The 22,961-nt window shown below is 33.2% G+C and overlaps 1 protein-coding gene across 2 annotated transcripts in view; it reads left to right on the forward strand.

The window, feature by feature from the left end:
* Positions 1–6,844: 6,844 nt before the first annotated feature.
* Positions 6,845–22,961, forward strand: part of LOC128179454 (APGW-amide-related neuropeptide-like) — a 33,487-nt gene continuing 17,370 nt past the window's right edge. Inside the window, exons 1-3 of one of the 2 annotated variants that reach the window (XM_052846885.1) lie at positions 6,845–7,459; positions 15,648–15,718; positions 20,549–20,724. In XM_052846885.1, the coding sequence (XP_052702845.1) occupies positions 6,939–7,459; positions 15,648–15,718; positions 20,549–20,724 (768 nt within the window). In that variant the 5' untranslated portion in view covers positions 6,845–6,938. Of the gene's footprint in view, positions 7,599–15,647; positions 15,719–17,326; positions 17,693–20,548; positions 20,725–22,961 lie in introns of those variants that run through there. The other variant, XM_052846886.1, reaches the window with a different exon arrangement.

Below are 22,961 nucleotides of genomic sequence, written 5' to 3' on the forward strand. Positions count from 1 at the left end.
AAAATCTTTTTGTAGCTACATGAAACAGGACCCGTTTAAAATGCATTTCATCTAGCTTGGCAGGATTAGATTTTTCGTAAGACATTTATACAGATTGAAATTATTTGAACAAATAAAACGAAACTTTTTAGGTCAACGCATTTTAGACATTGAAGTCATGAACAAGGTAATCGTTGACATATAATACATTTCTTTACCCACCAAGACTTTTTTTCATATATTACCGGCCGCCAAAAGGCGTTCGGTTATATGATATAAATATAAAATGTACATGTGCATTTCTGTGGAGCTATTACGAGCGTTTAACCGAACGTTCTGTCTACGCAACGGAGCTTTGTTCATTAAAGAGCATGTGTTTGAAAGATCATGTATCGAACGAGAACAATTATAAAAACATTATTCTTAAAAATTAAAAGTGTTATTATTTAATGAACAAAAGTGTTGCATTTGCTGTATTTTCATATTTTGTTTATTCTAATCCAATAAATATTTTTTGTTTTTGTTTTCCATTCAAAATCTTAACTTAGTATTATTTTATTCTTAATGCACGTCTAATATTTATAAGGTTTAAATATAAATAATGATATAATAATAGGCCAATGACTTTGTCAATGTGTCTGTTAGTGGATTTTTCATGTATTGGAAAAAGTGATCCTTCTCATTTCAAATACTTAAAAAAAAAAAAGCAAATGGTTTGCATCCGTTCTGTTGGCACTTTTTTCTTGTCAATCTGCTTTATGCAACTCATTTTTTCCTTAAAGTTAAAAGGTTGGTGTTCATAAATTTCAAAATACGATGCAAGTGAAATATCAATAGTTCGTGTTCTGGGCTATTTTACCACCGAAATTGTACCTGACTTGGTAGCTAATATAACTACTATCACTGCCTCGTTTCAAATAAAACTGTTATAAAAGATAAGGATACCTTCACATAAATGTGTCACGTGCGTCATCCAAAGGTGCTATTCACAAAACTTTATATATAGTGAATTGAGACCGCGAACATATACCTGGAATGTTATATCAACAAGTATCAATTTTGGGAGAGGGTGGTATTAGTTTCTGCACTGGCACCCAATCCCAGTTGTAATGTTTCGCAACAAAAATAAGTTCAGATCAATTATCTAAACTTTGTTAAAAAAAAACACAACAAAAACCTTCCGGATATCCATGAGTAGTTACATGTAGATTACGTCAAAACTTCTTCCCTTATGAATTTCATTGATATTAATTAATATACCATTCTGTTAGGTAAAGTTCACGTCAAGAATAATCTATATTTTTCAATTCTGTTATAAACATGTATAAACAACAAATTTGGTTCCGACCAGGTCTAGACTATATTCTAAGTTTTTAAGAGGGCTTAAAGGTCTAGCCATATTTAGAACGTATCAATCCCATTACAAAGGAGAACTCTGTATAAAAATAATGAAAATGTTTAAAATTTGAATCTTAATATTGGACATTTTCTTTGCTAAACAATGGTTTATAGCTTAATGAATAATGTCTAAAACTTTAAAGTAAATCTGATGGTAAATTTTTGAGTTCTGTAAAAAAGGATATTAAATATTGTTCATGACCAACAGGATAATCATTAAGAGCTTGTGGGTAATTTCTTGGCCATATAAAGGACAGCTACTTTTTTCACCTATGAAAAGTTCAAATGGAGGTGGAAAAAACATGTAAGCTTCTTGCATGTGCACGAAAAGAAAAAAATATCAATATGTTTAAAGCGTCTTACGGGAAAATATGTTTAAAATAACAGAATATCCGAAATCAGTTATAATCTTCAAGTTGTTCAATGGCGACATGATTCACACTTTAATGATATGGTTTCGTAAAACTAAATTTTCACAGAAATCTTATCCAAACTGATTGATGACGTTTTGTGGAGGATTAGTGGTGTTGATTAAGTCAAATATATAATGTACGTATACGTCACCTAAATTTTTTGGAATATTCAAATATCAATGTCGGAAGAAAACGACTATGAATGATACGTATTAACACGCCTGTCAACATTATAAAACTGAACAACTTTGTTCAAACAAAATCTCTAATGATGTATTGAGATATCAACCTTAATAAGATGCAATACTGTAACCTCTTTTGGCCTGGCCTAGTCGTCCAACTTTTGCCATTAGAAAAAAAATGTGTTTTTATTTCCACACAATCTGTAATAATGAGTAGAGGAAGCAGTATAATTTTTAAAATTTTATTTTAATTTGAATGAACACATTGCAACCGCTATATAGTGGTGTCACGTTGATTCGAGAAAAAAAACGTACGTTTAAGAAATCCACGTGTACATGCAATTGAAACCATTAAGATGCAACATTTATTTGATATTTCAGAATACACATAAAGAGCTTCATATAAATCCCTGGAGGGATTGATATTTCGCAATCATTTTAACAATTTACAAGGAAGTAATTAAATTGGTTCAATTAAATTGGTTCAAATTACCGTCAATTAGAGAAATCATATAGTGTTACTTTTTCGCGTAAATTGGCTAATTCAACGCTGCTTTAGCACCTCATACAATTAACTTTGTTTAATTAAAACATAAATTAGTGCATGAATAAAAACAAAATAAAGTGACGCCCATACATTTCAAACCATAGAAAAAAAAAGTAATATGTATGTAAATCAAAAAATTGAACTATACATAAATGTACATAAAGAACTACTTATGTAATACTACTCAAAATGTCATTGCACATTGTTTTTCTCTTATTTCGAATTATGAGTAAAACTACATATCAAAAAAAAAATATGAATATTTTTTGCTTTCCTTATGTACAAGTGAACCAAAGAACAGTAAGAGAAATAAAGACATGTTGTTTATACAGATAGATTTATACCTTTTATAATGTTTACCTTTCCAAAACAAAATTGAAACATATTTTTGGTAAAATATTGTGAAATTTGAAAAACCTAAAAAGTTGAAAGTATTTGGTTTAGAATGTACATGTACTATTGTCCATATTAATATCAACAGGTGTCCCATTACACCTTAACATATTAAGTTTATTGGACTTCGTTTAATCAACAATGGTGCATGCGAGTGTCCGATTTTATAGCTTTAGATTCCTTAAATAAGATTCTTTGAATTATTATAAGTATAAATTAAGGATTGGAGAACCGTCATATTTAGATGTGGGGGAACTTAATAGCCATTTACAGAAATTTTGCTTTCAGTTTTGTCTTTTGGCAAAAATTCTATTGCAGGACATTGTACAAAAATAAGGCGGCGATTTTACTCGAAATTATGATGGGTCGATATCTCTCATTTCATGTTGTAAAACATAAAGAATCTGGGAAATTGCATTTAATCTATATTCATGTTTTCTATTATGTTTAGTGTTAGATATTACAAGCTATAAAGGACAAAAAACAACGATGCAAGTGTATTAAATTTATAATACACATTAGAGTCGAGAATTGTTTAAATAAAATTATTCGATTAAATTTTTTGATCAATTTTCAACGTTTCGATGCTGATTTCTTCAACGGTCTGCAGACATCCATAAGGTCAGTTGACGAGTTATATGTACGAACAAGATATTGTGCAAGGAATTTTTATATTCATTTGTTTAGCAGGTTTCGTGCATTTCTTGTGTTAAAATTTCATTAACATTAGCACACTTAACAATATCAATTGTTTGTCACATTCCATTATGCTATAAATATGGTATTACATGTATCTATAAAGTTATATGATGACATAAAGAAGACACACATACCCTGTTTGTAAGAACTAGGAATTTGAAACTTGACAACCAATTTGCTAGACCAATAAAACACATTTAATTAAATTTAATGTAAAGCGTAAAATTGAAAATTATTAATATCAATCGTGAAAATGTTTTAATTTTAAAGATACAATGTTCTGGAATGTGTATAAAATTTGTAAAATAAAAATTGCAATTTTGATTACCAAAAGTTTTTTAAACCTTAATTCAATTCATAAGCAGCATTCGATCTTGAGAATTTGGGAACTTTGGTTCTGTAGTCAGATGTTTTATCTACAGAGGTGCATGTCAAATGATGCAATATTTTGCCTGATCCTTTGTTTCTGTTTTCTTTAATATTTCTATTGCATAACTTTTATCTGTAACGTATAAAAAATGGAAATTTAACATATCAACAATGATATTTTTACGACACAGTTTGCGATACCCATCGAAAAGAACACTCAATACTTTATTAAATAAATAAAAAAGAATTTAACAATACAAATGAAACATTTGACAATACATATCGAAATTCATACAGTACAAACAAATCTATACAATACAAATCGGATATTATGCAATGCATGAGGCCACGTGGTCAACCAAGTACTTGTTTGGCTATAAACTTTCAATTATTCAAGGTAACATCCGTGGGTTTTATCTTTGAAAAATGGATACCTTGCTATATCTTTAAATACAGAGGTTTTCTTCCATAGGAGATTAACATAGTTTAAAGACGGCGAGGACCATCCATTCCTCGTTTAAAACAGTTTATATACAGCATGTATTAAAATCATTCAATAGTGTAGTATTTGAGTAGTCATACTTCTGAGCTTCATGTTTGAAAAGGTAAGAATTGAATGAAGTTGTATAAACAAAACCTGTCTCACAATCGTAATTTCCAGATTATGAGCGGGGGCGTTAATTGGCTTGTAAATAAGTGAGTTCTACTGTTCCATAACAACATTGTGAAAGATCAAAAAGTATATTAAGCTAGAATTATATACATTGTTTATTTTGATGAAAAAAATTACTTGACAGCATTTTATCAGAAAATTGTGAAAGACCAAAAAGTATATTAAGATAGAATTATATACATTGTTTATTTTGATGAAAAAAATTACTTGACAGCATTTTATCAGAAAATTGTGAAAGACCAAAAAGTATATTAAGCTAGAATTATATACATTGTTTATTTTGATGAAAAAAAATTACATCACAGCATTTTATTACAATTAAGTGTTATGCGAGATGTTTTACAGGAAAAAAAACATGCACGTAGCATCGCTTTTGAGTGCGTGTGTGTGTGTGGGGGGGGGGGGGTGTGGCAGACTCATCCAAAATATCTTGACAAGCGCAAAGGGGGGGGGGGGGGGGGTTCTTTCCAAAATTCTTAAAAAAAAAAAAAAACTAATCCGACGGGGGGGGGGGGGGGCAACTACATGTTACTTGAATTGTTGTATGTAAATTCAAATTAAACTAATTAAATTAAATTTCCTGCACAAAAAAGTGGGGGAAAGTCACCCCCCCCCCGATATATCTAAGTTTCGGAGAATTGGTGATGCGGGGGTTTCAGATGGAAAAAACTGTGTGTTAAATTTGAAAAAAAAAATAACGATATTTAATATTGGTAACATAATGCTTTCCGAAGTTTTCTTTTTAAGGTAAAAATTGTAAAAAGAAAACAAACCGGTCTCGAAATCGGGATTAACAGATCACAAAATGACGCTATCTATGATGTAAATATTACATACATCGTAACAAGTTGAATTTAATTTTGACCTCCATTGTACGCTGGTTATGTTGGCACAGCAGAGAGATCGACGATTGTGGCGGAAAGTCCGAAAAGGAATAGACAGGCCAAGACTGTTGCAGATATACATGGATATACCATATGGTTGCATTTTTTCGGGTAACTGCACATAAATTAATAATTATCAAATTTTGTTCCATGTAACATTATTCATAAGCTCTGGTGAGAAAAAATTAATTTAAAAAAACCATTCAATTATTACGATCATTTTTTAAGGTTGATATTGCCTAAATTTTTCTTTTTACATGGTTGTCACATAACAATTTTTGAAGTTCATTTTTTTTTCATTTATGTACAAATAACATGCAATTGGTAGGTTGTCTTAATCTTTACTTAGTAGCCTAGTGCTTTTAACAACATGCGTCTAATTAGTGTTGCTAATATCATATTCCCACTAAAATTTCTTTTAAATGTCATGAAATAAACAACCTTGCATTAAATATTTAATGTCATTAGTGCAGGCTTTACGGCTTGCGAGTTTGATCTTTTTCATTTTGCTTCTGAAATTTTGATGATTTGGTTTTTTTTTAAATAACGCAATACTGTTCACCCACATGATTATGTATAAACCGCATTGCGGATTTCGCAATATAGCTTCTTTAGTATACTGCTGTTATACGTTAAAAATAGTTCATACTTCAACCCAGTAGAACAAATGAAGAGAATATGTCAGTTGTTTAGTGTCTTTTTCTTTTTCTTTATCCAAAAGCAAGCAAATGCACTAAAAGTCCAAACAAAAAAAATTAGATGTTATCAAAAAGGAAACCCTTGGATATGTTTCGTGTTTGTGTAAAGGGTGACATCAATTCCCAGTCCGACATTGGGTGGCATTTCAAATGTCTTAATTCTTTATTTGAACTAGTGCAAAATCCCTAAACACCCAGGGAGGCTTCCCTTATCTCTGTATATTGATCCACCCACCTTTAGGAGAGCCAAAACTAGCATTTTCACGGACAGCGTATATGTAATGTACGTGACGTTCGATGTAGCATTAACAAACTACGCGCGGGGTAATAAGATACGTCAAAACGAGGCTAAAAATGTCCTCCATAAAATCCTCCGATTTCAATTATTCATGACAACATTTTCTAATGGCTTAATATCTCGTAACCAATAAGACAAAAGTTTGGTTGATTATAGAAAAACGACATACAAAAAAAATTGATTCTGTGCCTACATGTTGATGTTCATTTGAGACATTGTGAAGGCCACGCCCCTTCTGGTCGATCTGGCTAATGATTGACTGAAAACGTATCCACGCGCGGGATGTTAGAGTTTATTATCATCTAAGCTTAAAATGAGTTGTTATGACCAGATATAAACGATAAAAGAGCACGAGGTATTTGGTGTGGATCAGTAATCGGTGTGCGTTTGACAACAGCAGCAACAATGGAATCCCCGTCATTATATCTGATTGTAATAGCGCTCGTTTTAGGAATTGTTTCTACGGATGAAGAACTAATCGACAAACGAAGACCCGGGTGGGGTAAAAGAGGGAGCTTGGACTTTGAGTCAAATAATTTACCGAATTATATAATAGAAAAACGAAAACCTGGTTGGGGAAAGCGTGGTATGGAGGATGAGTTTGAAATGAATAAACGTAAACCGGGTTGGGGTAAAAGGGCTCCCGGATGGGGTAAAAGAAGTTTTAACGAGGATCTTAATAATTTCATTGAAAAACGACGTCCTGGATGGGGAAAACGAACATCGGACTTAATGGACGCTTTAAATGCGATGGAAGTTAACAAACGAAAACCCGGATGGGGAAAACGCTCAGAGATGGAAAAGAGAAAACCTGGCTGGGGCAAGCGAACAGTTCCGGAATTGAGTGAAACTGACCTTTCTTATTCAAGTATACCTACAGACTCTTTTAGCGTATTGGACAAACGGAGACCTGGGTGGGGCAAAAGGTCAGATAGTGACATTTCTGTTGAACGACGGGCACCTGGGTGGGGCAAACGAGCACCAGGGTGGGGAAAGCGATCAGAATCTTCCACCTGTCCAGATTTAGAATATCAGATACAGCAACTAATGAATACAATTTTGAAGGTAAGAGTTTTATTTCTAAGTCTTAAAATGCATGCAATATATGCGTTGACCAATGTTTGATCTATGGGTTTTTTTATTACGCTCGAACAAAATGCCTGTTTTTGTACGAAAAGTTTTTATCCGTTTTTTTTTTTTAAATTAAAGTTGAGAACATGTATTTTTAAACTCTTTCGTGGTTCTTTAATAAATTATTGCTCGTTTGCCTGCAAACAAGTGGTCCCACAAAATGTCCATGTATGAACATGTATAAATTAAGGTTCGACATGCCATAAGTTCCTACCCTAAAAATAACATGTATACCAAAAATCATGTATAGAAACGCGGGTTTTTTTTTTAATTCCGAAGCTATTAATGCAGGCACGTGTAAGCTATAGATAAGGCAATTTTAACCAGTGTTCTTCAACTTCCTGTTTAAAGTAAACTGTAACAAAAGTCGTGTTCTGTAAACGTTTTTGAATTATTCCTCTTGACCAGAAAAACATTGATCTTAGTTCGGTTCAAATACAAATGTATTGTTTAATAGGAATACTCAACATGATAGAACATATATGATCATTTCTTGTAGATATGGATCATGGGTTTATTTCATCATAGATGTAAAAGGCCATCACATTCAAAGTTCTGTCGATTCAGTATTGTATGAACCCAAACCATGTCGAAATGTGTTACATTAAAAGTTTAAGATTTATCAATTTAAAACTTTACTATAAACTGTACTTATGGTTAACGGTAAATTGTTAAATCTTAAATATACCATTAGTACATATGTAACGGGGTGTCCTACATTACTAATACGATACTCTTTAATTAGATAAAATTTTAAATAACTTTTGAAAAGTTTGACACTTTTCATATCAAATTAACCATTTCATAATTTCGGAAACTTGCGGAATATACATGTAAATGTATAGTATATATCTACGTTTGTTCTTGGTTTAAAAAGTGCATTTAATAGGTCATGCAGATAACAGTGCATGTAAGATAAAACTGACAGTGCAGCATGCATATCGACTCTTATTGCTTAGGCCTCAGAACCGGGGAGGGGGCAGGGGGGGGGGGGGCTGGGGAGGGACTGAGTTGAGCCACCCCCAACCCAAACACTTTCAATTTGCTTCCGACGCTACTGTATTGGACTAACAAGTTTAGTTCCGAGCATTAGCATACGGCGACTCGATAATTGCATGGCCTCTTGGGAGAAAAAGTGCAACGTATTTAAAAGTGCATTTGGAGAATGATATACAATTTACGTCTTACAGTGAGATATATTTTACGCGGGTTCAACGAGTGCTTGATATTATATATTTAGGTTAGGTGTATGATGCAGGTGTAAAGATTGTCTAGTTTTTTTCGGATCAAGTGTTTGTACTTGCTTACGTACATGTACATCTTTTTAGGGAATTTAATGTCATAAGAAACAGATGACATAAGTTTAAGAGATTGTGCAAGAGTTTCATTAATTGACTTTTTTTTATGTTATAGCAACAGGAGGCAGACACAAAATACTCGATAAAGCATTCAAAATTCCTAATATGGAAAATCTTTGTTCGTCATTGATGTCCAACCTTGAAACCTTCTTAAGATTTTTTTTTTAATTTTAAAGTTACAAATAAAGAGTTTCAAATCTCGGAAGTAATCGTAAACGGTATGCATTCTCTTGTAATTAAAATAATCCTACATTTAATCGAGTAGGCGTGCTTTGATAAGTTCAGCAATAAGATATTTTTTTCATTATAACTAATTAACCGATAAAAGATTTTTACATTGCCATTTCCTCGCAACAGCAGATAAAAATTGATCGGATGAAAACGATGATATTTCTATCGAGCTCCAGTAAATTGTGATATCTTGTGGAGATATTGATAACCAGCTTAATGATATTGGCTCACTTTTTATATATGTTTCCTACCTGCCTACCAGTGTTGATCTAATCGCATTAGGACTGGATTTCGCGGGGGTTCTGGTTAATCGGGGGGGGGGGGGGGTCCGGAAATATTTCAATCTAATCATTTTGTTATTTCATTAAGCGCTTAAAAATTTGACTTTATCCAAAGAAAGAATGAAGCAGTCAAATGCTTGTCTTCTTTAGAGAAACGAAGTTTATGTGCCTAAAGAAATGAACAGGGGTTTTGTAGACATGCAGTGCATTTAAAGATGCCTGCGTAAAAAAAAACCGGACGACTTCTGTGTGTTTCCCGACCAATTAGATAAATAACAGATTGTCGCCGGTTGTTGTTTTTGTTTGTTTGTTTCTTGGGGGGTTTTTTTGGGGGGTGGAGGGGGGGGGTGTTTGGTTTTTTTTTAATATTGTATTTCATTAAACTCATAATTGTTAAGTACAATACAGAATCTTAATATTCAGAAAATAATGAAGGTTTGTTAGGCAGTTTGGTACACTATATGTCAACTTCAAATTTCAAATCATATTAGCTTTGCCGTAAAGGTAGTTTTGTGTGACGGCTATTCTTGGAGATACCCTCAACTTATCACAGTTGTAGAATTCTTTTTGTTTATTATTTAATTTGAATTTTAAATATCACTGTTATACATGAGTATGTATTGTTGTAATCGATTAGATTTTTTTTAATTCAAAAGTTTTCGATTTTAAAAAAAGTCAACAAATCCAATACAATGATAAATGGTTAATGACACAAAATCTCTTGTTTACATTGAAGTATAATATAATGCCATATTGCCTTATTTTTAAATAAAAAATAACTGAAAAAAAAGAAAGAAAAAGGTACTTAACACCTTATTCACTCTAAAAAAAAATCGATTTTAAAACCAGGTTTTTTTTTTATTTTTATTTTGATGTGCTTTTTTAAAAGAGAATTATGGTCATTTGTTTACTCCTCAGGCAATAACAGATCTTATATCTGTATTCAACTGATCAAAGTGAGCCAGTCTGAGGCTTACAACGTATAATGGTGCGACACCAGACTTTCTTTAACTCAAACCGGGTCAATTTCCCCTTAACATGACAAATCTATCTGATGATATCTTTGATACGCCAATATATTAAATAAATATGATGGTATGAAGGCATAATGTCCGGATATTCCATCAAAAGAGATTGCAAAGGGCCAGCGTGATTAAATACCGTATACATACATCACCAATGGCGTGACAATGGGTCATTTTCTTCTGTGATAAAAGTCTGACTTCTTTTCAATAAACTTAAGTAATGCTTTCAATCGATTAAAGATAGCTATATATACATGTAAGAAAAGTTTCCGAAAAACATATTTTCAAATTAATATTTTTTTAAAAAATTATTTGGCTGAAGAAATAATGTGAATTATTGGGGAAAGAACTGGAAGGAATGTATTGTTTCTACATGTTTCTACATTCACTTGCGCAGTATATATAAAGGTACTAGTGTTTGCGCGTCAAAACAAAATGCAATATCTGTAAATCCATAGACTGAACAGGTATCTAAGCATTAGTCTTGGTAGCCTCTAAAACAGAATTAACATTTCGAAACTCCAACTTATCAACAATCTATTGTATGGCAACGCTAAAAATGTCATTACATTCCCTGGCAGAGAAAAAAAGACATTTTGAAGACTAATGAAGTCCCGCTATGGTCGTACTGATGATATAATTTGATTGTATTGGGGTGCTAACGTAATTGAACCGTAGGTTTGTTTTTGTCGATCTTCTGGGAGAGCTAGTGCTACCTTTTAGTGTTTTCCTCTATCTATCGCGCAGTCTCGCGAGACTTTGTACCAGTTGCTCGTTAAACCGCAAGAATCAAATTGGAAGCGTCAACGCGATGGAGATGTTTGGGGGATTGGGCGTAATAAATGAGACCTGGCTTCATGTTATTGGCACTAACAAGCTATTCCTGCAAAAACTGCAGACTTGGGAATATATTTGCTTGACCTTGTGAAAAAAATCGCGTCTCACACATGAGCGAAATCCTCTTAATTAAGCTTTTTTTCTGTTCGCAACAAATTGCCTAAGATAAGCTTTGAATACAAATGTATTTTATCCAAGGGACGATTCAAATGGAATTATTTAACTTTAAAATCTGATTTGACCGATCTCGAGAGAAATTGTTCGGCGAATGATATTTGTTAACCAAGTGTGTTGTACATGTTAAAAACCATTGGGAAATCGTTTTTGCTGAACAACAGATTTATTGTGCATAAATTCTTGATTCCAATGTTAAACATTGGCTAATTTATCGCAGTTTGCTCAATGAGCTATTTCTTTCTTTCGAAACAAAAAATACCGGAATACAAAAATGATTTGTTTGTAATTGCACATCAATTTAATAGGTTTTTATAACAATACAGATAAAAGAAAAAAATCATACCTTTGTTTTGAGAGGAAAAATATTCATTAAAAGGAGTTGATTTGTTCTATTCGGATTTTTTTGGGGGGGTGGAGGGGTCGAATAGGGGTATCTTTTGTTAGTTTTATTTCTATTTATTGTAAATTTTTGCGGGGGTAGGATGTTATTGAGTTAAGATTATTTCAGTTATAAACACGTGATTTTGATTGGTTTGAAATCAATGCTGTTGATACAAGTACACTGTATAAAAAAAGATTTTCATGTTTGTGTTCAAGAGTAACAACAAGACGGGGGAAACTCGTTTTCCCTTTTCTGGCATTACTCGACATACCAGAATTTAAAACATTGTTATTTCATGAATCCCGAAAAACACATTAACCACTGCTTTTTCTCTTATGCAAAATAAAATCATTGGTTCCGAAATCCAATTCTGAATATGGCATTTGATGATATAACGGTTCTATATGATACTGCGAAACAATAAGGTAGCGCTGAGACAAGTACATGACTCTTTTGCAATTTGTGCAATTTATTTTTTTACACCGTTATTTTCAATATTCTAATTGAGCTTGCGTTAATATATATTTCAATAACCTGATTTATTTTCGTTTGCGACACCAAGACCTATTGCTGTTTTGGTTAACAATGAAATATGCCATGGGGTAATTTTCGGTAAAGGTCGCAACAAAGTTTAAATTAAATTTCTTAATGTAATTAACAACCTAGACCGATTGCAATACTCATCTCCATCAGGAGTTAAGCTACAACACTTGTCTGTAAATTGGCAATACAATTTGTTAGTTTGACCAACCTAAATGCACTCTATGCACAGTTTCATGAGGCTACCCTCACCCACACCCAATGTTTTCAGATATAAATGTCAAATTTTATTTTCTGATAACACGCACCAAGATAGAGTTGACATTTCCTTGGGATTACTCTTTCATCGCATATTCTTGTATCTGGGGATGTCAATCAAATTTTTCCGAACGCGGAGCAACCATGATAAAAAATGTTCCCATCCCAATACTCTACCTTATATGCACGTACACACACGCTAAAGGAAATTGTAAGATTATAGAAATAATAGCTTTCTCCGATGATGTCCTAAACATTCCTGTACATTGAAGCAGATGGAATTCCAGGTCAATAAACAGTAATTAAAATGAAGGGCTAATTACAGCCTCGTTGTGATACTAATTGACCAGAATTCAGATACGTAATTCAAATCTGATGAATGGTTTTAGATGGCCGATTAATATTGATGGGTAGGATGAGGAGCGTTGTTTTGTTTCTCACCCAGAACCACCTGTCCCTTTATCGCACTTAATGTGCAATTAACAATCAATTCTTTCTTTCTGATCAATAGAGTTGTAATTGCAAAACTCTCGATCGTCTATTCAGATCTTGAGTTGGTAATGTACACTCAAAATTATTTGAGAAAATAAACAGCTGGTGCGGGGTTGATTTATTACATGCAAAGTAAAGTGTGGGCCAATGGTTTAATGTACACTGTAATTTAGGGGTGGTATGGGGGTACTTTTATATTATCTTAAAGTTATATGTTTTTGATACATTTAAAGTCTTCATCTATTGAACTGTCTTTTTAGGGAAGAGGATACATTGTGCAATTTACCTATTTATGCGTATTATTTACTACAATTAATAAATGGGAGTATCCGGGGGTATGTTGTTAATTCTGTTTACCTAATCTGTGGATGGTCGTCTCGTTTACAGTTTTTTTTTAACTCGTGGGGGGGGGGGGGGGGGGGGTATTGAAAGAGTTTGGTAAATAACTAAATTGTCAATTCAAGTTCAAAACCTTAACAATAAACTTGAACTAATCGAATAGTTATCGAGCTTTGATCAAAGAAAATGTCAACTGGCGGAAATAAAAACATGTATCGCGTAACCATTATCCCGCTTTATTCTTGTAATGGAAGCATCATGTCAATTTCATGCAACATTTCCAAAGAGAAACTATGACTTCGGACCATTTTCCTTTACTTTAAAATCCACCCTTTTTTTTGGGGGGGGGGGGATACAGGTACATTAACGATATTCATTGGTACGTGCGATATTAATGAAAAATACACTAAAAGTGTACTTTTCCTAAAAGTATGCAAGTATCATTAGAAACCTAATAATGATTATACCCTTAAAAAAGATATGATTGCATTGCATCAAAGGGACTACGTTACATTATTTATCACAACAAGATTCCTGCCTTATTCTAAATAAAGTTCTAAGCTTTTGCATCAATTCGCTGCGTGTGAATAGCGAAAAAAATAAATACATACCCAGGGCAAGACCTAGTCATTGATGATATGAAAGCCATGCATATTGCGCAGTCAATGGTTGTGGTTACGAAAGACTTTGCATCATTAGCTATTCAGACCTCTAAGCATTGAGACTATATTGTTTTTATCCAACCTAATGTCCCGACCACTTTAAGAGAAATTCGTCTGCATTCTACAGGTATCAATAAAGATTTCTGAGACGCAATATCTTTAACCTAATTCAAAGAAAGTAGTTCGCATTCTTTCGAAATAACCTAAATAATTGGGGGTTTTTTTTTTATATGAAACGAGAGATGCCAAAAATTCTCGTATCTTGCCCTAGGGGTGGATTTGCCGTATCGTGGGTGGTAATAACCTTCCTTTCATACAACAGGTGGACCAACAATAAAAACGCCAGAATGCCTTTTCCAAACACAATTCAATGATACATTTGTAACTTTATTGCTTAAATATCGCTCTGCTCCTACATGTGCACGTATTCAACGCTCTTGGGTTAAGTAATGTTGGTTTCGATCTTTTTTTTACCATTTTTTTTTTTACTTTTCTTTTTAAAGATTATAACTGACAAACATACGAACCTTTATAAAAATGACCTCCCATTTACAGGGAAGGGGATTTTGTTTTGATGGAGAGCGTTTTAGTTGTTTCGGGGTATGGGTCGGCAGGTGGTGCTAATGACGTACATGGCACATTCTGCGGGAAGTATAAGGTTTTCTTCAACCACTTTTTATCATTCAAACATTGCTGATTTTTTAATATGCGTATTGTTAAGGAATAACCCTAACAACTTTATAATGACTATAGATTAAACGGAAAAAAGATAGAGAAAACTGATATACTAGTAATCGTCTTTATTCCATAGTATTGTTAACAATTTACCACGATCAACTCAACATTATCATAACTCACCATTTTTGTCTTTGGGCATTGATATAAAATTGCGTTTTAAATTCCTTGTTTGGTTGCAATTAACACTAATTACCAAATAAAGGTGGATGAGAAAAAAAAATACAATCTTTCCTCCCCCGCGATCTTAATGTCTGTCTGGAATTTACCGGGAAATATCATCGGAAAATTACGAAAAAATCGGGAAATCGTTATAAAACTTAATGGTACCAAACCGAGCAAAAATCGCCTATTGTCAGAGTAAATTGTGCGCTTCAAAAAGCAAAAACTGCGGTCTGAATCCATTCTCATAATCAGCACCGCTTTGGGCATAAAAACAGTGGATTAAAAAAAATATCGTATATTAGAAGACAATTTTTGTAAAATACCCCATTCATTCTTTACCATAAATAATAAAAACATGATTGACAGTGTTTTATAGATAATTAGTCGTTTTAGAATTCTTTGATTTTCGACTCTAAATGTTACACCAGTTTTCGAATGACGGAGGATTTAGAATTTACTAAATTAAAACGATAATTAATCATTGATTATTTTTATTCACAGTTGGAGGAATATAACAGATCTCACTGCGGAAGACAATCACCTACGTCATCAAATTTTGACAACTCAGAGTGGTAAGTTTTCTAGAACACTTGGTTGACATAGATGCATTCATCTCATCTCGTACACCCCCTTAGATTAATACACAAACGCTAAAATTACATGCATACATGTAATTGCGCGTGAATTTATCCTCTCTCTCTCTCCCCCCTCTCTCTCTCTCTCTCTCTCTCTCTCTCTCTCTCTTATTTGTTTTCAATAAATCTTTTCGTATTTAAATTAGACTTTGATATCAATACGAATATGAATCCGTGTAACATTATTCGTCGACCTAATTTCACAGTTTTTATCAATTGTCCAATTAATTTGGCTGATTAATTCCTCGTGATACACTCTGTACTGTTTATATTAAGTTTTGGTGTCAAATTACCAATCGGTTTAATTGAAGATTATCCTCTGAGAATATATATGTGTTGCAAAACGGATTAGTTTATTCGCAACATTATCCTTGTAACAATGACACAGAAAAGAGAATCCACAGGGACAATCAGTGGGTTGCAGGAAAACGGATTCAATTTGTTTCAAAAATTATCCTTAAAATGTTCCTAAATTAGATTTTATAAATTTGAAACTACTTCAAACTATATTTCACTTCATCAAAATATTTCGTTTTCCTTCAGAGATTTTTTGTAACCTTACCCCAACTTTTGATCAGGTTTTTGAGCTAATTGTGTAAAAATGCCCTTGATAAACTCATATGTTATCAATCTTATCTGATTCGACTAATCTGTTTTAAACCTAAATCTTGCAATATCGACCCATGTTTATATCCTGTCGAAATTTTATAAAACTCTTTGTGCCAAAAGAGGAAGAACCATTTAGAGTACTAGTCAATGTGATTTTTTTTGTTGTTGTTGAAATCTTGCACTTGTACATACATGTAATGCAGAAAAATCGGAATAATATTTTCATCATTTAAAACACTATATACGCATTATCCACAAGGCCAAACGATGGTAGGAAACATTTGACTGATGTTATAGTTCAAGCAGTTTTAAGTGTAAAGGTTCGTAGTCCGCATAAAACAAAGAAAGAAATTAATAAACCGCTTCATGACTCGCGTACGAATCCCGACAAGATCGGCAAAATGCGCCGACTATTCACCCGTAATTACAATGTTGCCTTTAATTATCTCCTAAAAAGAACTGTTTGCTGATCCCTTGACCGTTCATTTGCATTTTGCAGTCCACGAAACATCCGATGAGCATCAAGAAAAAAAAAATGATTTGTAAAAGTGTGGCATTTAATAACAAATTGATTTTCGTAGGGACTTACGACGGAATTTTTTTGTTTTTTGTTGTAAAGCTGCATTGCATGCCTTGTTAGAATTTAATAGAACACCAATAATACATAATATTATAAACAATGTTTGCTTATTCTTCGTCTTCGGCTTAAAAATATAAAAAAATATATATATCGCGGTTCACAAGAGAAGAAAAAATTGTACAAAGTGTTAAAGTTTGCAATTCATGATGATTATTTATTTATCACATTATAAATCTGAGATGAATGAGGGAGAAAGTTTTTATTTAAAACATATTTTTGTGATTTCTGAGCATATTGGATTTACTGTACATTGTACATTCTAATTATTCTACTTTCTTTTTTCCTTTTATTTTCAGATGTCAATTTTTTCGTGCAGTGAAGTCGTAAAGATCACTTAGTTTTCATTTTCCCCCAAACTATCCGGAAAACATGGTCGGGACTGGGATGGTTCCGTCTATAGTTTCTACTGCAACACCTGCTTGTGAGGACGCCATTCCATTAAAACAAAGAGATCTGTGGATAATTCCTATTCGCTTGAAGTTCTTTTTTTTCGACGCAGGGTGTTTTTCCATGTTGACACTTCTATGTATAAGTCTGATCAAATCTTTCTTTCTGACAGTTTTTATGTCATCAAATATCTACTAGCATTAAAATGAGAGCAAATATATAACTATATCTATCTATATAGGATTATCTGTTGAAAAATAAATTATTATTCAATATGTGAAGCTTTTTCGTCTTTAAACTACATATACTTCGTATTCACCCCTTCGCGTCGGTTGACAATGGTTGTCTCGGGATGTCAATTTCAACAGTTACCCTCCCAAACAAGCACTACCGGTATTTGTTTTATCATACTGAGTGTCTTAATTTTAAAGAAAATTTTACTGCTTTTATATAGAAATGAAGTGAATTCTACGGCGAACCGTACGCGCATAATTTACGCGCATGTAACAATTTGTTGTGTTACCTGTTGCCAAGTGTGTTGCTAACGCTGAGGGTAATAGAACGGAACACCAACTTAGTCTAATCCAATCAGATTTCAGTATTTTACATGAAAGTATAATAAAACGGATTGTAAACTGCGTCTAAACCAATCAGATTTCAGTATTCATCATGACAGAATAATAAACAGTAATATATATGACTGATTCAAAGCACATGTAAATCGTTCACTTACATGTTCCAGTTACTCAAGACGTGCTTAAATAAGCGAAATTCAAATCTATCGTCATAATTTATAATACAGGTACTTGAAACATGTACTAGGTTCCTCATAATCACCCATGTTTTTCTCTTATCCATGAACAGAGTTTAATCAGATATACGTTTATAATAGTTAAGTAATGGCCTCTCCTAATGTGTATGATTTTGTGGTAAATAATGGACTTTTTAAATCATAATTTTCCATAAAAGTTCGGTTTCGTAACATACAGTACTCTAAAGCAGATACAAAATCATAATAAATTGACGTCATTGAAATCTTTACAAATATGCTAAAAAATCATCAGATTTATCCTCTTGAGTGACTGAAAGGTTACTAAAAGGTGGCTAAATTAAAGGTGGCTAAATAAACGGTGGCTAAATAAAAGGTGGCTAAATAAAAAGTGAAAGGTGACTGAATCAAAGGTAAAAGGTGGCTGAATAAAAGGTGGCTAAGTATAATGTAAAAGGTGTTAAATAAAAGGTGACTAAATAAAAGGTAAAAGGTGTTAAATAAAATGTGGCTGAATAAAAGGTCAAAGGTGGCTTAATCAAAGGTAAAAGGTGGCTGAATAAAAGGTGGCTAGGTAAAAGGTGTTAAATAAAAGGTGACTAAATAAAAGGTAAAAGGTGTTAAATAAAAGGTGACTAAATCAAAGGTAAAAGGTGGCTAAATAAAAGGTGGCTAAATAAACGGTGGCTAAATAAAAGGTAAAATGTAGTTTAATAAAAGTTGGCTAAATAAACGCTGGCTAAATAAACGATAGCTAAATAAACGGTACCTTAGCTAAATAAAAGTCAAAAGGTGGCTAAATAAAAGGTGACTATGATGCATAGCTCTGCAGTTCGGTCAGACCTTTCTTGACCGTTTAGTTGACTGAATGGGGGTGGGGGTGATATCCTTTGGGCCTTTGTCTTTAGTCCTGCGCACGATGACAATACAATACTGAAATGGTACTGATATTGATAAAACATCTGGTCCCGCTGTCACCAACTTTCCTCAAGTCAATTCTCAGCCTCAAATATGAGGTCTGCCTCAAATTTATGTACTTTTCTTTAAAAGGTTTAAGTTAAGAAACGAGCTGATTTAAGGATTTGAAAATTTTGGTGCCGGTGGAGCCTGTGCACAAATGAAATGTTATAGCCGCTCTTTTTTGCAAGCTTTGATAAGCAGATATCTCTTACATGTAAAAGTAAAGAAATACTTTGCGTAAAATACTAGATTTTCTTGGTAGAAAACTATTTGTGAGAGATAAACCAATAGTTTATCGGATTTTGGGTCCTTTAAAAATGCCATATTTCTTTGTTCTATAAAATATCCAGGAGCACCTTACTTATGTTACAATGGTGATAGCATTAATAGAGTTCCCACAAAAACAATGAGAGGCGTGTCTAGTCAATAAAAGACATACAAATTGCTGAAAAATATTACAGCCTTCTCCGGGTAACTCTGCGTGACTTTAGTATTTTGCCACTGTAGGGATACAATGCGGATACTAGCGAAAATCAATTACTCACTATCTGCAAGTGCTATGCGTTATTTGCAGATCCACTCGCACACAACATTCAACGGACATGGCATTTTTTCAACCTTGGCTTTCGTGTTCCACGAAAATATTCTTTCTCCGAAAAGAAAAATGATGAATGAAACTTAATTGAGTTTTTAGAGGTTGTATTCAATGGCAACGTAAATGGATAAAATATTTACGACCAACAAGTGAAGAGAGCTACATGTACAATATGTATCTGACCACATGGTAATAATTAACCGTGGGTCAATTAAAATTGAAGAATCTTATTTACAACCGAGGACTAAGTAATCATGTTTATAACTGACATGTACATCCGGGCTAATTCCAGGAAACTCTGTTAATTGACACCTGCGCGCGGTAATTTGATGTCAAGCAATATCAATAACGGGACATTCGAATCAATCAAAGTACGAACTACCTACGTGATTGTTATCATTACAGAGGATGGGTTGATTCATTTCCTATTTGAAAACATTAATCTTTCTACATGTATACCCACAAAAGACGTTGGCGTTACACAATAAAATAATTGTCCAAATGATAAATCTTTATCTTTATACTCTCTTAATTTGTAAACTAATAACGAAATAGTTCTTGGCATCAAAAAATTACACACGAATTTATTGGTTAGAACGTAAAAAAAATACATATAATATGGTCTATACCACCTGGAGATAAAACAATATTGAGTTGAAGAGAGGCGTGTGTCTACTTACATGTATGTACAATGTAGAGGGAATATATCATTAACAACGTCTTGTTTTATTTTCTCTTTTTCTAAATCGCAGAATAAAAATTATTTGCATTACAAAACCTGTACATGTTTTATTTTTCTCTGCCAAGGTAAAAATAAGGGTGTAATCCACTATTGGAATTCTGGGTCTTTCCGACAAAGCTCGGAAAGTCGCTTGAGTCCGAAGGGTATCGGATATACTAAGAATGACGAGCCCGATCGATTTTATACAACGACTTCCGTCAATGATCCCGCGTGCGATATGCAAGGGTTTAACCTTGTCATTGTAAAAAGTTCATCAATAGGCTAATTAAACAAGCTAAAGGAAAAGAACAATGTATAGCTACATGTACGTGCACATACATGTACATATAAATATAGTTGTAAGAATAAATGATGCATGGTTTTTTTTAATTAAAAAAAAAACATGAAACTTTTATTTAAATTTTCGAATTAGTTAAAATCGAAATAATAATAAATTTGATACATTGTACGAAGATACTGTAATACGAATAACTTTCCTGCACTATATATGTCAGATTAAACTTAATGCTATTGTCAACCATTCTCTAGGAAATACTAGATTTTATCTGAAGGTTATGAATAATTTGCTTGAATTGTGTTTTGTCCTGTTTCATGTTTTCCGTGTTATCTTATGTCTATTTAACTATATCGGCGAAAGGTGGATATCATCGTAGAAAACTCTGAAATCGAATTTTTAAAATCTCCGAATCGATAAATAGTAAACACACGAATTCCGTGATGAATGAGTTCTGTTTGAAACTGCTCGTAAAGTGGAATTTGATTAAATGTTTCGTATCGCATTTATTACAACTATTGACGACAGCTGAAGCTGAGAGAAAAAAAGAAAACGAATCCGTTTGATAAATCTAGTTCCTCTTTGCAAATCTGAGATAGACCCCGCTTTATTTAACGCATTTGTCCTATCTGGATCATGCCTTTTTACCGATATTATAGATATTAGGTCTTAATGATGGTGAATCATATTGTGGGCGTATAAAGTTATGCAGTTAAGATATTGTTTATGTTAATATAGACCAGGTTACAAAAACATGGAAATCTTGCCATTTGTTATTGGTCGGTCAACAGAGAATACACCTACTATGGGGGGGGGGGGGCAGACAAATCCAAAATATTGACACGCAAAAGGACAGGAATATAGGCTTCCTTCGCCAAGTCCCCTCTTTCCAAAATAAAGCGTCTTCAATGAGGAAGTCTTATTCTCCATGTTGACTAAATATTTTTATATTTTTCAGATTTCATTATCATATCTTATGATCACATACGCCTCCGAAGCTGGGCGTTCATTGCGGGTTAATTGCATTCCATTGACAGTCACACGCGAATCAGCCGCCAAATAGGAAGCGTTTCATTACGATATATCAACGGCTTTTCTTTCATAATTGCTCAAATTTGTCTCTGGCTTAATGAAGCTTTGTTCCCATTGCATGCGCTAAGGTAATTGTCTCTTGGAAACGTTTCTTTCATTCATTACCTAAAGGATCAGGTGCACTCATTTTTCGTGAATGGAATAAGTTGTCTCTATCAGGCAGCTCGTTCCTAGCTTTCTCGTGTCAGATCAATATGATTTTTTTAATTATCTAAAACGGATTTCCTTACTGTTAATTCCCATAGATGTTCCTATATTTTTGTCAAAGATTTGATGGCTGTATGCATTTTCATCCGATCTCATTTATTTTCATTCTCCTTTGGATCAGTTAAAGCGTACGCATTTTTTTTTTTTGATGCGACATACCCGTATTTCCTTTGCTTGAAAGTTCAAAAGCTTGGCACATACTTAGTGAAACATACATTTCCTAGTTCATGACATATTTATTTTTTCAGTTCACAATATTACCGTACAGCTGTTTCCGACCAATTAGGCTTTATTGCAAATTTTAAACATGTCGCCTTTTGAACCTATAGCCATTCCATCACTACATCTATTGTCTGTAAAAGGTAACTCAAGTACAAAAACAAAACTTTCCGGAACTATCGCAAATCTGTTATGTTATGGCTGGGGCCGCAGACCTGCATGACTAACTTTCCTTTTAATCAAGCAACTGTAGTTAATGAAACGGAATCTAGACGGTTCTAACGGAAGTGAATGATACTAAGTGGTTCTTGTTCCGCTGTTTTCGAATAGAGGAATAACAGTTTTGTTTTCAATTCAACGCATCATATACACGTAGATAGTTACTCAAGTATTGAAATCGAGAATATCAAAGTTCTGATTATATGTCAAAAACAGTGAAATAACTTAAACATATATGTGGCGTATTTGACATGAGTTTTGGTAAAAATATACATAATGCTTCTTATAATTAGACGTTTCATAAACTTTAGGTCGCAAAACATGTTCGGTCCTCAGTTATTTGTCTCTAAACTTTGCTACACGTATGATGAACATTAATGTGATCCGCCATTTATAACGCCATTGCGCATGATTGAAAACACGATGGAAGAACAGTTTGTTTACAAATTTAGCAGTACATGCATTAT

Source organism: Crassostrea angulata, chromosome 4 (genome assembly GCF_025612915.1).
Source record: "Crassostrea angulata isolate pt1a10 chromosome 4, ASM2561291v2, whole genome shotgun sequence".
In the NCBI taxonomy this organism is placed as follows: Eukaryota; Metazoa; Mollusca; class Bivalvia; order Ostreida; family Ostreidae; genus Magallana; species Magallana angulata.